Genomic DNA, 17,141 nt, shown 5'->3' with positions numbered 1-17,141 from the left:
CTGGTTTTAATTAAGTTTCTCTTTAAAAAACAAAAGGCTGTTTTAAAATTCAAAAATCTCTGATGTAGCCTGACCACCTACCCAGCACCGAAGCGCACCTGTATCATGCAGATCCACTGCTCCCATTAATGCAGCCTCCACCCATGTTCTTGTTGCCCCACGACCCATACCAAGCTCCCAGCTGACAAACCCCAAACAGGTGTCTGCAAGTGCTGCCCTTGTACCATTGGGGTTGGTGTTTTGATGTGCTCCCAGCTGTGTCCCAGCATGCCCCAGGGCAGCCGTCCACAATTCTGTGGAGTTTCTCTGGCTCATCCTTTGTGGCCTGATTCAGTGTTCCCACACTTTCCTGTGCGGCAGGGAGTTTGTTTAAAAGCCACATTTCTGGGTCTCCCTGCCAGAGGTTCTGACTGAGTGGACGGGACTGGGGGAGCCTGGGAATGTGCATTTCGTAAAGTTCCACAGAGGCTCCTGCCTCTCTGCTCCCTGCCTCTGCCCCTCCCCTGCAAATCTCAAACTCAACCAGGCTGGGAGGGCTAGGAAGTCATTGGTTTTTACCCAAAGTTTTCATTCCTCGGGCAGTGGGACTCTGAATTAATTAGAACCCGTAGAAGCCCTCTATCTGAGCCAGGGTTTCCCAGAGTGCTGGAGAGGTTGTTAAAATGCAGGTGCTCGGGCCGCACCCCACATCTGCCAGAGAGGAATCTCTAGGGGCACAGCCGGAGAATCTGCATTTTAAGCAAGTTCGCCAGAGTAGCCACTGAGTCCAACTCCTTCCACACCCCTAAGAGATGAGGGAAACCGAGGATCAAAGCATAAGAGTGACTTGGCCCGGTCACTTCACACACTGATAGCAGAACTAATTCTAGACTGAGGCTCTTCTCAGTGCAGTGCTCCAGCCCCAGCACTTCTCAAACCATCTAGCGTGGCTGAGGGCTCTTTGTCACCTGAGACACCCCACTGGCTGTCCTGGGACAGGCCTCTGCTATCTAGAAAAGCTTCAGTTTACAATCCATTGAACTGATCTTTCACAGTCACCTTGTGTGTACGGGGGTGGCCAGACTGGCCGTGCATGTGAACATCCTTCTTTCCACCCTCCCCTGCGGGCCTTGCAAAAACGTCAGACAGACGGACAGACAGGACCAATGTGTACAAACAGAACCCCACTTTATTAGCAGTTAGTTCAAGATTGTACATTAATGGAGGGAAGGTTCCCACTTTTAACACAACCCAAAACGGCTGGTTTGAGAGCCCTGACCAGGTGAGCGGGGTAGCGCCCCCCTCTCTACTCCTCTCCGCACTCCCACGAGGGAAGGAAACCTCTGCCTGCTCCCCTAATGTGCCCCGCACCCTCTCCAGTCAGCCCTCTCCTCTCCCCAGGAAATGACATGAATTTCATGCACAAATTACAAAAGGAGCCCTCTTGCTGATAACAAAAGCTAGCACAGTCATAGAAAACCCTCTCGGCCCTCATTCTCCTCAAGGGCCACAGAGAGGAAGGAGAGAGGGAGGGGTGAACTTATTAGGATAAAACACAGCCAGAGTCCCCCCATAGGCCCTTGACATTGACCCCACACAAAGCCCATGCCTCTCCCTTGTGGGAACTAAAAAATGTCTCTGGCTGTCTGAGCTGGCGAGGGAAAGCCTCTGGGGGCAGGCAGCCCTGGGGACCCAGCAGTGCCTCGTGGGCAGCGGTGCGGGGGGCCTGGGACCTCCGTCCTCACTTCAACTACAGCAGACCTGCTTCCTTCTTTGATGTCTGAAAATCCATGCTGTAGGCCCATCTGCTCATTCTAGATGGGGAAATTGAGTCCCTGGGAGGAAAACTGTCACTCAGCTACTCAGTGTACTCAACTGGGACAAAATTTCACATCTGCCTCCAGCCCAGTGCTCTTCTCTGCAACCGCAGTTTGGGTGGGGCAGCGCCCCCCGCGGAGCCCTTCGTTGGTGCATCCCAGGGGCTGGCTCTGCTCCAGTGCACACAGACCATGGGCCTCCAGGAAATGAAAACCCAGAGACCACAAAACAGAGAAAGAGAGATGCTCTTTCGTGCCCTGTGCTCCATCACCAGGAGCAAAGGGGGCAGCACAGGATCTTCTGAGTCCGGGATGTCTCATTCCCGACAGGCCCACACTGCGTGGTCCAACCTCTTCTTTCTAGACCCTCCCAGGCGCGGCTGTGATGCCTCCTCCCTCGCCCTCTCCAGCTCTGGCAGGCCCCTCTGCTGACTTGGCACTTGGTACAGGTGACAGCAGAGGGGCATCTTAGGATGGACTGAAGTTTTCAAGTCAGCACAAAAGGTACCAATCCCCATAGCCTAAATCACCCTTGCCAATACAGGGGTTAGAGGAACTTGTTCTGTGACACCGTGAAGAAACAGACAAATCCAGCATGTGGGACTTCTATAGGACAGCAGCCTGCTAGCCTCCGAAATAATGTCACTCAAACAACCAGAGTGAGCAGAAGGGAAAGTTTACTGACTTGAAAGAGATTTTAGGAAACACAGTTCGATGCAACATGTGTACCTTAACTAGTTCCCGATTCCAAAACCAGGTGTAAGTTATTTGGGAGAACTGTGAATATGGGTTGATTAGCAGATGTTGCTGGGAAATTACTGTTGTGATACTGGGTGTGATACCGGGCCAATTGTAGGAGAATGTCCTAGCTCTTAGGAGATGCAGGCTGAAGCATTTGGGGTGGAGGCTCCTTCTGTTTGCAACTTTTAAACTAGTTCAGAGAAAATATGCTTGTACGGAAGGAAAGATTAAAATGTGGCAAAACACTAATTTTAAGTCTGAATGGTGGGCAGTGGGAGCTCATGATAAAATATTTGGTACAACACTTACTCATTTACTTGCTCTTTCTCCTAACAAACCTGTGGGGACGGCTCGATGTTGGGACCAGCAATCTCTGCCAGTCAACCTAGTAGTATTCTTCTATTGGGAACAGACCACTGCTCCCTCAGCTGGGCCCCAGAGGCACCGGCTGCTCCTACGTAGGGGCTCGAAAGAGACCAGCCTTTAAACCTCAGACTCCTTCTCCAGGTGCAAGATGCCCGCACTGTGGGCAGCTCTAGAGCCCCGAGTGACGGAGGCAGCTGCACATCCCACCTGCACCGAGCTTGAGGCACAGGTGTGTGGAGGAGATGGCAGAAGGGATGGTAGAGGTTTTTTTCTTGTTTTTGGCCAGTGACTTAGTAAACATGGAAGATGCTGAGGATACTGCACCCACTGACCTCTGGTTTTCTCCTCTCGTGGTGGTGGTGGTGGTGGTGGTGGTGGTGGTGGTGGTGGTGGTGGTGGTGGTGGGGAATCTGTGTGCTCAGCAGCTGAGAGAACCTAGAGGGACTTCTCTCCTCTCCCCAGTACCTACCGGTCCTGGAAGTGGGTTCTCGAGAGAGATTCGTTAGTGGGAAGGGAAAAAGTAGCAGTGACAAGACAGACTGAGAACATGTGACAGGTCAAGTCCCCAGCCTCCCAGAAGGGCCTGGACAAAAGTCTCCAGCATTTCCTCTGCTACCACAGGGCCTCAAACCTGCCTGTTTCTTCCTCAGGCCAGAGGACGAGGGGAGCGGACCTGCCCGCCCCACGAGGACAGGCTCTGGGCAGCCTGCCCAGGTGTCCAGGCCCAGAGGGAAGATCTCAGATGGTGGGAGCTGTGACATCCTCACGGGTCATGCAGCAGAGCCCCGCGCTGACAGACGGGAAGTGAGGCCCAGGTTTTGCACTATGGAAGCTGCTGCCCGCTCTGGGAGTCTGGTTCCTGGTGCAGGTAAGTCTTCACAAGCGTACACGCAGACATGCCACCCTGTCCTCAGACACTCTGCTTCTCATCCCCTGCAGGGTTAGCAGCAACCAGGGTTCCCGGGTTCTAAGGCCCCAATGAGAAGCATGATGGAAACGCTTCACTCGGGAGGCAGTAGAGCCAGATGCAGCTGGCCCCGTAGGACATTCCACTTCTCCATCCCAGTGGAGACCCTGGGAACTAAGATCCAGGCTCCCAGGCTGGGAAAGAACCTTTTGAGGTGGGGAGAGCACGACAGGGATGCAAATGCAGATCTGGAACTGAGAAGGCTCAAAGGCACCCTGGCTGGGAAGGAGTGGTTTGTCCCCATATCCTGGAATGACCAAGGGCGTGACTAAAGGAGGGACAGCAACCTGGCACAGAGTAGGGTCCCAAGGACGGGCTCAGAGGCAGTGTGGCACTGGAAGAAGAGCACTGGGCGCGGCATTGGGAGCCTCGAGTTCAATTCTTGGCCCTGCTCCCAATCGGTTCTGTGACATCAGCCCCGGAGGCCACCTCCCATTTCTGGACCTGTGTCCACACCCATTGAAGGACCCTTCAGCCCCAACATGGTAGAGTCTTCTGAACAAGACAAGGCTCTCCAGAAAGGATTTCCCAGGTGTCAGTTCAAAGCTGAACTGGCAGTGGGAGGGGCTGGGGAAAGGCACCCCAGCCTTAGTCACTTCACATTGTTAAAAGATGGGGGCGGGAGGGGTGGGTAGGAGCAGGCCCCAACCAGAAAATAGCCCAGAGACCGCCCCCCCCTTGTCGGCAGGGGGCCTGGAGACAGTTCTGTGGCTCCCAGGGCAGCTCCCAACCTAGCACCATGTGAGGGGAAGGGGAACAGGCCAGCCTTTAAGCCCCGGGGTCTCCTACCCCAGCCTGGCTGTTTCCTTTGGCCAAAAGTGCCCCAGGGTCACCGCGCTTCATGAAGCCAGATCTCCTGGAAAGAGTAGGTCTTCCTTATGCATCCCGCCACCTGTTCACCTGGGGCAGCCCCGGGGCGGCCATGGCACTTGCCCTCTCCCAGGGCACTTCCATGCTGTGTCCTTGAGGCCTCCGCACATGAACACGCCCCCCCCCCTTCCATCCCATTCTCTAGCACTGAGATACGACGCCCTTTGGGACTGGGGCCTGCCACCATTTTGTACGACTGAATTAAAAACAAACCCAACCAAAAAAAATATAATATATATATATATATATATACATGTTATATATATATATGTAACACAGTGCGACCCCAGCACCCAGGGTATAAACTCTGGCACCAAGAAAAAAAAATATTAAAATACTTTAGCTTCTTAGTATTTGGGAGGTTAAGGGGCTCTCTAGAAACCCTTGGCCACAGGCAGCTGGCGCAGAGCAGGGATGGCAGTCTCATCAAGTCTGACCAGCATCTGCCAGGGGCCAAGGCCAGGGGGGCTTAGGGACAACATATGTACACTGGGACATGTATACGGCCGACTCCACGACCGCCTCAGTCCTTTACCACAGGAAACACCACACATGTCGCATCCCAGGGGGAAGGACGGGGTAGGGGTGAGGCCTGGGTCTCTGGGTCCAAAAGCGTGGCAGTGCCCCAGGGCCCTGAAGGAGGCCTTTGGGACCGGGTGGGTACTGTAGGGACCAGCGATTCTCTCTCTAAAGAGGGAAGGTGAGATGGGAAGGTATGAAGCAGAATGGGTGTGGAGGTCCAGCGTTCTCTCGAGCTGGACACGCTCACACCCAGCCTAGGGACCACCTCTGGGTTCCCAGCTGACCCCTCTGAAGAGCCTGGCTTGAACCGTCACGGAAACGTCCAATCTCTCTCCCCGGTTTGGCAAAAGCCCCAGCTGGGCTCTTCTCCTCGTTGTCTGGAGGACAGGGAAAATACTACTGAGTGGACACCCTACTGGAGCAGGGAGTGATGGGATGGAGAGGGTAGGGTGGGTGGAACACAGGGACGGAAAACAGAGTCCTGTGGACTGCTTCCTACCAGCTTGTGGTCTTCCACCAACAGGAAGTGGCCTCCCTATGAAAAACTATGAGCAGAATGGACCCTGGTTGGCGAAGGAGGTCCTAGAGGCCACCAACCCAGCACTGGACGCTCTGAGGTGCGTGTGGACCTGCCTGGGCTCTTCTCCTGGCCCTACCTGGGCTGCAGCAGAGTATTGCTTGTAAGTACTTGGCCAGCCCGGGCCCAGCTCCCCACTCTGCAGGTCAGTCTGGCTCAGCGTGTGGCGGGACGTCCCTGCCGTCACATTCAGTCTGGCTGTGGTGGCCGTGGCTACCTGGTGTTCTGGAGCTCCTCCCGTAGCCAGGTGGGCAGTGTCTGGCCCATCTTGTACAGCAGCTTGGAAAGCTCGATGTTGTGGTCCCGGTAATAGTCCTTCAGGAAGGCACGGGACTGTAACAGGAAGGAAAGCTCAGATCTTGGTCATGTGCTGACTCAAGAGTGACCCCCCCCCCTCTTTAAAAACCACCATTCTGTTGGCATCATCCCACACTCCCATTATTTATTCACAATCTTCTTCAAAATCACAACCTTCAAAAGAAAACTCATATAGTAGGAGCACCAAAATACAGCACACAAGGTCAAAATTCTTGTGATTGACAGGGAGAAGAGAGAGAATTAAAACCAGGGGCAAACAAGAAAAGGGAAACATAGTATTTTGTTGAGGATTTTTGCATCTATGTTCACTAGTGATACTGGCCTGTAATTTCCTTTTTTTGTGGTATCTTTGTCTGGTTTTGGTATCAGAGTGATGGTGGCCTCGTAGAATGAGTTTGGGAGTGTTCCTTCCTGTGTAATTTTTGGGAAGAGTTTCAGAAGGATAGGTGTTAACTCTTCTCTAAATGTTTGATAGAATTCACCTGTGAAGACATCTGGTCATGGACTTTGGTTGGGAGTTTTTTAATCACTGTTTCAATTTCAGTACTTGTGATTGGTATGTTCATATTTTCTATTCCTTTCTGGTTCAGTCTTGGAAGATTGTACCTTGCTAAGAATTTGTCCGTTTTTTCTAGGTTGTCCATTTTATTGGCATATAGGTGCTTGTCATAGTCTCTTAGGATCCTTTGTATTTCTGTGGTGTCAGTTGTTACGTCTCCTTTTTCATTTCTAATTTCATTGATTTGAGTCCTCTCTTTTTTAAAAAAACTTTTATTTTTTATTTTTGGCTGTGTTGGGTCTTCGTTGCTGTGCGTGGGGCTGTCTCTAGTTGCGGCGAGCCGGGGCTACTCTTCATGGTGTTGCGCAGGCTTCTCACTGCGGTGGCTTCTCTTGTTGCGGAGCACTAGCTCTAGGTGCCTGGGCTTCAGTAGTTGCAGAGCACAGGCTTCGTTGGTCCGCAGCATGTGGGATCTTCCCGGACCAGGGCTTGAACCCATGTCCCCTGCATTGGCAGGTGGATTCTTAACCACTGCGCCACCAGGGAAGCCCTCCTTTTTTTCTTGGTGAGTCTAGCTAAAGGTTTATCAATTTTGTGTATCTTCTCAAAGAACCAGCTTTTAGTTTTATTGATCTTTGCTATTGTTTTCATCTCTATTTCTGCTCTGATCTTTATCCTCAACAAAATACTAGCAAACTGAATCCAACAATACATTTAAAGGAGCATGATCAAGTGGGATTTATCCCAGGGATGCAAGGATTTTTCAATATCTGCAAATCAATCAATGTGATACACCATATTAACAACTTGAAGAATAAAAACCATATGATCATCTCAATAGATGCAGGAAAAGCTTTTGACAAAATGCAACACCCATTTATGATTAAAAACTCTCCAGAAAGTAGGCACAGAAGGAACCTACCTTAACATAATAAAGTCCATATATGAAAAACCTACAGCTAACATCATTCTCAATGGTGAAAAGCTGAAAGCATTTCCTCTAAGATCAGGAACAAGACAGTGATGTCCACTCTCACCATTTTTATTCAACATAGTTTTTAGAAGTCCTAGCCACGGCAATTAGAGAAAAAGAAGAAATAAAAGGAATCCAAATTGGAAAAGAAGAAGTAAAACTGTCACTGTTTGCAGATGACATGATACTATACACAGAAAATGCTAAAGATGCTACCAGAAAACTACTAGACCTCATCAATGAATTCGATAAAGTTGCAGGATGCAAAATTAATACACAGAAATCTCTTGCATTCCTATACACTAACAAACAATGAAAGATCAGAAAGAGAAATTAAGGAAACAATCCCATTTACCATCGCATCAAAAAGAATGAAATACCTAGATGTAAGGCCGGATACTATAAAACTCTTAGAGGAAAACATAGGCAGAACACTCTCTGACATAAATCGCGGCAAGATCTTTTTTGACCCACCTCCTAGAGTAATGAAAATAAAACCAAAAATAAACAAATGGGAACTAATTAAAAGCTTTTGCACAGCAAATGAAACCATGAACAAAACAAAAAGACAACCCTCAGAATGGGAGAAAATATTTGCAAATGAAGCAACCAACAAAGGATTAATCTCCAAAATATATAAACAGCCCATGCGGCTCAATATCAAAACAACCCAATCAAAAACTGGGCAGAAGCCATAAATAGACGTTTCTCCAAAGAAGACATACAGATGGCCAGAGGCACATGAAAAGATGCTCAACATTGCTAATTATTAGAGAAATGCAAATCAAAACTACAATGAGACAGCCCCTCACACCAGTCAAAATGGCCATCATTAAAATATCTACAAATGACAAATGCTGGAGAGGGTGTGGAGAAAAGGGAACCTTCCTACACTGTTGGTGGGAATATAAATTGGTGCAGCCACTACGGAGAACAGTATGGAAGTTCCTTAAAAAACTAAAACTAGATCTATACAATATGATCCAACAATCCCCTCCTGGGCATATATCCAGAAAAGACAAAAACTCTAATTTGAAAAGATACATGCACCCCAATTTAATAGCAGCACTATTTACAATAGTCAAGATGTGGAAGCAACCTAAGTGTCAATCAACAGATGAACGGATAAAGAAGATGTGGTATATATATATATATATATATACACACACACACACTATAAAATACTCAGCCATTAAAAAGAATGAAATATTGCCATTTGCAGCAATGTGGATGGACCTAGAGAATATCATACTAAGTGAAGTAAGTCAGACAGAAAGACAAATACCGTATGATATCACTTATATGTGGAATCTAAAGAATAAATCTATTTACAAAACAGACTCAGAAAACAAACTTATGGTTACCAAAGGGGAAAGGGAAGGGGGAGGGACAAATTAGGAGTATGGGATTAACAGGTATACTGCTATATATAAAACAGATAAGCAACAAGAATTTACTGTATACCACAGGGAACAAGAAACTACCACAATATTATAAATCAACTATACTTCAGTTTTTAAAAAATTATCAAGGGGTAATGGAAAAAAAAGGGAAATGTAACCAGAGTCACAGTGTGTGCCCTTTCCCCTATATCCTTATACATGCCATCCCCTCCTACAAGAATGCCTTATCCTTCCATGCCATAGGTCCAAATACCACCCCATCCTTCCAGACCCAACTCGAGAGACACCCCCCCACCCCCCCACCTCATCTGAGAAGCCTTCTTACCCATCCAACTTCAAGTGGCATGTCCTTGTTCTGAAGTCTCACAGCACTTGTTCATACCTAACTACACAAAACACTTCCTCCCTTGTATTCTACTTATTGGCACATGTGACTCATTTCCCTCCTAGACTAGGAGCTCCTTGAAGGCAAAGAGCAGGTCTGATTCATTCTCAAAGCCCCATTGCATTCAGCCCTTGTAGAAGAAATACTCATTTGACTAAATCAATTCTGATCCACTATATCCCCTAGCCCACATTTCCTCCTGTTAAGAACACCACCCAAGAAATGCCAAGACCATTGAGTGCTGGGTGTCAGGTAAAGAGAAGACTCCCTCCAGTACAGGGACCCCCAACATTTATTCCCCTGCCGCAGGCAGCAGGTCTGCTACTTACATCCAAGTCCATCTCTGGGTATTTCCGGCCCTTGCTTTTGCCTAGACACTTGGTTTTTCCTCCTTCGAGCAGCTGGCACCAAAATCCTTTCTTTGGATCAAACCTGTGAAGGTGGGGAAAGCCTGTGGGTGGGAGCTGGCCCGGCCGAGCCCAGCCCCTTCCCACTTCAGGCAATGTTCACAGACCTCAGGAATGGCAGAGCCTCCTAGAAAATCACAGGATCCACTCCCATAGGCAAACTCTGGTCTGTGGGACTGATACTTGCATCTGTTTGCCCAAGCTCTGGCTCTGGGCTCCACTAAACACACCTGCCCCCTCTTCTCAGCAGAAGGCAGGCCGCACGCTCTGAGATCTCTCTTCTCCTGACTGGGCAGGCTCAGTTGCTGCAGCAAGTCCCTAACATGAACACTTCCCATCCTTCCTTATTCTGGGGGTCCTCTTAGCACTCTCCAGCTCAGGGGTGAGAACCCAGTAGGGGGAAAAAAGTTTAGTGGAGGTTCTTTTGCTTTTTAATAAATTCAATCTTTATCAAGAAATGCTGTATCTACAGTTGCCTTTAAGCATGTGCATCACTGGAAAGTTGTGGGTTTTTTCTAATGAATTTCAGAAATGATAGAGCAAGACTGCCTTCAGAATTGAAGTCATGCTGGACCTTCAAAGGCATTTTGGGGAGAGGAGATCTGATGCTGTCATGGGGAGGAGAGGCATAATGGCATCAGAATTCAGTCCCAGATCAGGAACCATTAGGAGGTTCTTGGGCATGAGGACAGAAGGAAAACACAGTTCACATCTGGCAGGAGAGGGAGATAGGGATTTTTGAATGGGTCCCAGGGTAGGCACATGTGATGGTAATAGTGGTGATGATGATGATGAGAGTAGCTATCATTTACTGAGATTAGTACATCCCGGGCACTGAGCCAAGAGCCCCACCCACATGCTTTCATTCAAGACAGTGACCCTCCAGAGGTGGGAATTATTACCTTTATCCCCAACTTACGGAGAAGGAAAGTGAGGCTTGAAGGAACTACGACACATGTCCGAGGCCCACAGTTAACGAAGAGGTCTGGGATCCTAACCCAGGCATCTCTACTGCCACAGCCATACCCGCAGCTGCTGCTCCTTTCTACCCTCAAAGGGAAGGACTGACTACCGTTTTCCACCTTCCGTTTTCAACTTCCAAAGTAAGGAGAAGGGAATATTCTTGCTGAAGGGCTTTCCTAAGAAGGTAGCTGGGGAAGGTGACTGTTTCTCCTTCTCTTGAGACTCCCTCATTCAGATGAGTGTGTCACCTGTCTGTGATATACCCTAGGAGACAGCCTCTCCCCAGCCCTGAGCCCCCTCAACACAGGCTGGCACTTATCCATCTTGGGACAGCGTTCTCAGTGCACTTGCACTGGGTTTTGAGTGATGGGAATGATTAGTCAATGACAATATTTATAGTATCTTTTTCCTTAAATTATATTGAAGTCATAATCTAATGATAAGAAACCCTTGTGGGAACTGGAATTGCTCATTGCTGGTCTAACTTACTTAGGTAAAACACTGAAAATGTTCAGCCCAGAGTGAAAAGAACACCCCAGGTGTAGGACTGACCAGAGTAGAACAGAGTCATCACCTCCCTTTTTCCTGAGTCAATCTCTTTATTAATATGACTCAAGTCACGTTAACTGTCCTGCTAGACTGCCATCAGGGACATGCGTACTTCCTCACATTTGCTGACTAATCTGTGTTTTTCTCCTAATCATTCAAGCCTTTGGCTTTTGGGCCCAGGTGCCTGCTCAGGACATCCCCCCGTTGAAAGGCCAGGGTAACACTCACGCCAAGGTTTTGTGGTAGTCAATGGTGTTCGTCACCCCAAGGAACTTTTGCACTGTGTCCATCACTTTGGCAGGTTCCGTTCGCAGCAGTTTGCCATCCAAGACCAGAATCTGGAAAAAAAAGCAAAAGGAGAGTGTGATCTGAACCTGTTTTCACTCCAGTGGCAAACAGGCCCCCAGTCTTCTGGGTCAGCAGCCATGGTTATAAATTGGGGACCCCACACTCTGTAGACTGCTTCTTCCTCCACCTGTGGACGGGAGGTGCCCCCATGCCTCAGTCCTGGGCAGTCTAACTAACTCCCTGCTTTCTGCCAGCTTCCTCTGACCAATGCCATCCTCTCCTAGGGTTTAGGCTATCGGCAAAACCCTGCCTGCCCCTCATATCCCTATGACACCCCCTTCTCTGCCTCTCTCCAAGTTTTTGGACCACATGTCACTCTCCTGCCTAAATCCTCCAAGGGTTTCCCTAAAATGCCTCAGCAATCTGGCCCCATCTACCTCTGCAACCAGGCTCTCCCTCCGTCACACACGCCTGTCTCCCTCACTCCCAGGGGCCTATCCCAGAGCTTTTTGGGTCCCCTTAGGGATAAAGAGCCTGTTGTGATGGGACAAGGGCTTGGGATAAACAAGACTGAAACCTTTGAAGGCCCCAAAGATCTAACTCTCCAATGACACCATGTCTGGCCCTGTAACTGGTAAAAGAGATTTTGAGGCGCTCTGCTAACCGCCCAGAGCCAGGGCCGTGATTGCCCTCCCGAGGGTCAGGGACAGGCAGCTACCTGGTTGGCGTGAAAGGCGCTTAGCCAGCGCTCAATGTGGGTGGCATACCAGCCGGGGACCAGGCAGCGGTTCTGGAGGGCGCGCAGTTTCAAGGATGCATCGGGCGCAGCTGTGATCACCTCGTGGAAGGTGTACTTCAGGGCTACTGGGTCATCATGGGCTCGCTGGTGCTGCAGACAAGGGGAGAGAGAGGGTCAGCATGTCACGTGGAGGGACCAAGGGAAGAGGCTTTTGTGGGACAGAAACCAGGAGGCAGCCAGAAGACCCTGAGCTGGAACCAGGAGCCCTGGGTTCAAGTTCTGGTTCTACCTGTCATTACCCTGTGACTTCAGGGAAGTCATAGCCCCTGGGAGCCCTAGTTTCCCCATCTTTGAGAGATGGGAGTTGGACTAGATCAGAGCTTCCAAATGCTGGTTGCTTCACACCACCTCTGTGATTTCTGCCATATCCATAAACCACCTGTACATGACAAGTCAACGTAAGTTTCTTTGCATTGAATCATCTTTCTTATTCACGTAAATGTATTTCAAAATAAAACTCAATACTGTCTCCATAAATAGAAAATTAGAATCAGTTGTCATATATAAAGGTAATCATTCATAAATACAATAAAAATAAAGCAATGTTCTCAAACACCAGGCAGATACAAATGTCTGCTACAGGTCCTGATACAGTCATGAGGGTGGGGCCCCTGTGATGGGATTGGTGCCCTTGTAAGAAGAGGCACCAAAGTTTGCTTGCTTGCTCTGCCATGTGAGGACACAGAAGGTGGCTGTCTAAAAGCCAGAAAGAGAGCTCTCACCAGGAACCAAATCGACTGTCACCTTGATCTTGGATTTAGACTTCTAGGCTCCAGGACCGTGAGAAAAAAATTCTGTTGTTTAATCCACCCAACCTATAATATTTTGCTATGGCAACCCAAGCAGTCTAAGACAGAAGGATTGGGAAAGAATTGGAAAGGGGAAAACACCAGGTTTGAACCACCTAAAATAATGCCACGGGCAGTCGGCATCTGCATAATTCCCAAGTCCAGAGATCAGGAACCTGTCCACCAGGGGTAACCCTCAAGAGCCCCTACACCTCCACTGAGGATCACAGAGCTCGGGTGGGGGAGGTGCAATAATGGTGCATAACAGCTCCCCCTCCTGACCTCCCCTCTGAGGCAGGCCACTGTCCTACCTCTCCCTCCAGCACCTTCCTGGATCCTCCTGGTAGGAATTAGTCCCCCTTCTCCTTATCCCACCTCGACCATGGACAGAAGAAAGAACAGGGTCTTAGACCTCGAGGAGCTGGGTTCAAAATGGCAGCACATGAACTTGAGCTAGTCACCTGGCTTGCTGAACCTTGGTCTTCTCATCTATGCGAGGGGACATGCACAAAGCCCTCTGCCCTCTAGAAAACTGCCGTGACGTTCCAATGAGGTGAAGAGGTAGAGCAGGAGCATTAGAACAGAATGGGGACGGACTTCAGCCAGGGCCACTTTCCCTCTACAGCCTTCTCCTTCCTCTTTCCTTCCCCCGATAAGAGCAGACAGCCAATCTCTGCTCATTGCCAGGAGGTGGGGAACACTCGGCAGAGCAGAAAAGAGAAGTGGCCTTTATTCCCCCAAAGACAAAGCCCAGAGGGAAGGAGAATACTGAGGTATAGACAGAAAGTCCTAGAGAAGCAAGTGGAGGAGAGAGATTGCCCACCAGACGAGGAGGGTCCCCAGGCTTGGGGAGTGAGGAGAGAGAGAGAGGTCTGTGGGAACAGGGAGCAAAGAGGGTCTGCACCTGCCTCCTACCAGCCTGTGGCCACAATGAGGCCCCAGAGAGGAGGCTCAGAGGGTGGCCAGACCTAGAGGGGCCTTCCTTGATCGGCTCTAGACGAGGAAGCCCCACACCCTGGCACTGTGGCATAATCCTAGGAAGACTGGCAGGCAGGGGAGGAAAACCCCCAAACGGCCAGAGCCTAAGCTTTCCTGTAAGCCCAGTGGAATGATGTTCAGAAAAAATTAAGTCAGGTCATTGAAATTAAAGAAAATTCTAGTTCTTACATAGTCAAGTAGGAACTAGGAGTCACACTCTCTAGCACAAACCGCATTCCACGTAACTTCCTTACCTGATCGAGCATTTGCATTCTCCACTAAGAATGGCAGGTCCTGTGTCTTGTCCTTCTCTGATGTCCCACCCCCCTTCCACCCCGTGCCCAGCAAGGAGGCCACAGTTAGTATGAGCCCAGATCACTGTTCACCGAATCTAGGCTTCATCAAGATGGAATCAGCCTCCACCTCTTGTTGGTGTCAGAGTCAGAGGCAGGTCCCCAGACGAAGCTGGGAGGGTGAGCAGGTAACTCGGCTGGTATTCAACATGGATTTCTGCCTGGCTTCTCCTCCGGGCTAGAAGTGCAGTGGAGGCGGGACCATTCTTACCCACCACGGCATTCCAGGAGCCTACTGAGGGCTGGCACAAAGGAGGCGCAAAATAAATATTTGCTGAGGGACTTCCCTGGTGGCCCAGGGGTTAAGAATCCGCCTGCCAGTGCAGGGGACACGGGTTCGAGCCCTGGTCCAGGAAGATCCCACATGCCGCGGAGCAACTAAGCCCGTGCGACACAACTACTGAGCCTGTGCTCTAGAGCCCGTGAGCCACAACTACTGAAGCCCAAGCGCCTAGAGCCCGTGCTCCGCAACGAGAGAAACCACTGCAGTGAGAAGCCCATGCACCACAATGAAGACCCAACACAGCCAAAAATAAATAAATAAAATTTAAATAAATAAAATTTAAATAAATAAATAAATTTTAAATAAATATTTGCTGGTATTTATTGGTGGCTGAGCGGTAGACAGAGCCCGTACCCCCACCCAGGGCCCCACTCCGGCTCACCTGGTACCAGGAATAGGCTCGGTCTGCTGGGTTGATGAGGATGGTCAAGACCTTGGCCTTGGGTAACAGGGCAGCCGCCCGCCGGGGAGCCACTTCCGAATCAAAGTAGTTGGCGCTTTTCTCAAAGTAGAAGTCAGAGGTGGTGTTGGAGGGGATAGGGAAGAACTCCATGTACCTAGAGGAAGCCCAGAGAGCAGGGCTCGCAGGCAAGACCCAGGATGAAGGGGCCTGAGGGATGCAGCTGGGAGGGCCGCGGTGGCTGGGGGTGGAACTTGAGAAAGCAAGCAGGCACATGGCTCTCAGTCAAACAAGGACTCCCTTCTGGCAGGGGTCCTAGACGGAGTGGTCACTTGGCAGTCTCCCTTTTATGAATTCATTCCTTTTTCGGGGAGACTCTGGGGTCAGGAGGATGTGAAGACTTGTGGGTGTGGTATGGGTGGCAGGGTATGGGAAGAGGGCTGCATCTTTCCATCCTAAATGGGATGGTCCCAGAGTGAAACTGGCAGGGCCCTAACTCTCACTGCCGCTAGGGGGCAAGCGGGGATGCCTCTGAGCTGGGGACGCCAGCACTGAGGGGAGGGACGCCCTCTGCTGCCTCCAGACTGACCTCTGATGGTGCTTTCTAAGCTGCTACTGTGGACCAGGAGACAAGGCGGGGACGGGGTTCACCTCCTGCCACCCATACCCCCTCCCCGGCCTCATACGGGTGAACCTGATAGCTTCCCAGATGAACCTCCCACATTACACCCAGAGTGACTGTCCACACCAGTCCTTTGAGATCACCTGTAGGTTGAGGGGCCCTCAGAAAACTAAGTGAACACTCCAGACCCTCCCAGGAGCACCTACTGAGGCAAAATAGAGGTACAACTTCAGGGGTTTGAGGGAGCCAAACCCCACAAAGCCTACCCCAGTTAAGGACGTAGGATCCCTACTCTATCCTGTGAGATAGGGTTTCTCTTAGGTGGTCCCAGGGACCCCTTTATCAGAAATCAGAATCACCTGGGGGCTTGTGAGATTTCTGCACCCCTACAAACAAAATCAAAATCTTGAGAATGGAGCCGAGAAACTGCTAGCTCTCTCACATTTCTGAATTTTCTCTACAAAATAGCATTTTTACGTCCACGATCCATCGTTTGTTATATCTAAATGGAGAAAGCTCTGAGAAAGAAGCTTTTTTCCTAAGTTTGTAGCAAAGACATTTGGCAGCAAAACCGGACTTATGAATCTTACTTGGCATAAATATTGACATACTTTGCTACAGATATATTAATGTATTTGCTAATGGGCACTGCCCCAGACCTTGGTGAAGGTGCTGTTAAATATACTGTGTCTCTCTAAATCCGGAAAGAGATGACTTTCAATAATGCATCTGGCTACAGTGGGTTTTAGATAAGAGATTGTGGCAATATTGGAGCGAGAAATAGACAGGTAGATTGACAGACAGATGATTGGTTAATTGAAAGACAGCTAGAAAGAGACGGATGGAAATACACACAGAAAAATACCACAACACAAACAAGAATGCCCATGATCTCTCTACTCAGGTAAACCACTGACATAAAAATAATAAACAAGAGTAATACATGTGTTACAACCGCTGGTGACAGGTTCTGGTGAGAATCTGCAATTTCAACCACCTCCCCAGGAGACTCCCTGAAGGCTAGAAAGCCACCTCGGAAGGGCTCACAAGAACACCTCCTGCTCCACAGTCAGCCATCCACAGTGGGAAGGGCCAGCCTTCGGGTCAGAACCCTTGGATTTCAGCCCCAGCTCTCGGGACCTCGGGCATGTTCCTCTTCTCCTCTGGGACTCAGGGTGTTTCTGTGCAGGCAAGGGAGGGGCTGGACTTTGATTTCTAGTATTCTCAGAGCCCAGGCAATAATGTAAAGGGGCAAAGGGCTTCCTCATCAACTATCCCATCTGTGACCAGGCTC

General features: G+C 49.6%; 1 protein-coding gene across 1 annotated transcript in view; it reads right to left on the bottom strand.

Moving 5' to 3' along the window:
- Positions 1–1,182: 1,182 nt before the first annotated feature.
- Positions 1,183–17,141, bottom strand: part of NDST1 (N-deacetylase and N-sulfotransferase 1) — a 71,177-nt gene continuing 55,218 nt past the window's right edge. The window contains exons 11-16 of the mRNA XM_082650752.1: positions 15,208–15,382; positions 12,343–12,513; positions 11,565–11,674; positions 9,747–9,849; positions 6,057–6,172; positions 1,183–5,639 (exon numbers count right to left, since the gene is read on the bottom strand). Of these exons, the coding sequence (XP_082506878.1) occupies positions 5,573–5,639; positions 6,057–6,172; positions 9,747–9,849; positions 11,565–11,674; positions 12,343–12,513; positions 15,208–15,382 (742 nt within the window). The 3' untranslated portion in view covers positions 1,183–5,572. The remainder of the gene's footprint in view (positions 5,640–6,056; positions 6,173–9,746; positions 9,850–11,564; positions 11,675–12,342; positions 12,514–15,207; positions 15,383–17,141) is intronic.

This window comes from Grampus griseus (assembly GCF_964374135.1).
Source record: "Grampus griseus genome assembly, chromosome: 3".
In the NCBI taxonomy this organism is placed as follows: domain Eukaryota; kingdom Metazoa; phylum Chordata; class Mammalia; order Artiodactyla; family Delphinidae; genus Grampus; species Grampus griseus.
Note: the sequence above shows the minus strand (reverse complement) of the source record. Positions and strands in the feature narration are given on the sequence as shown.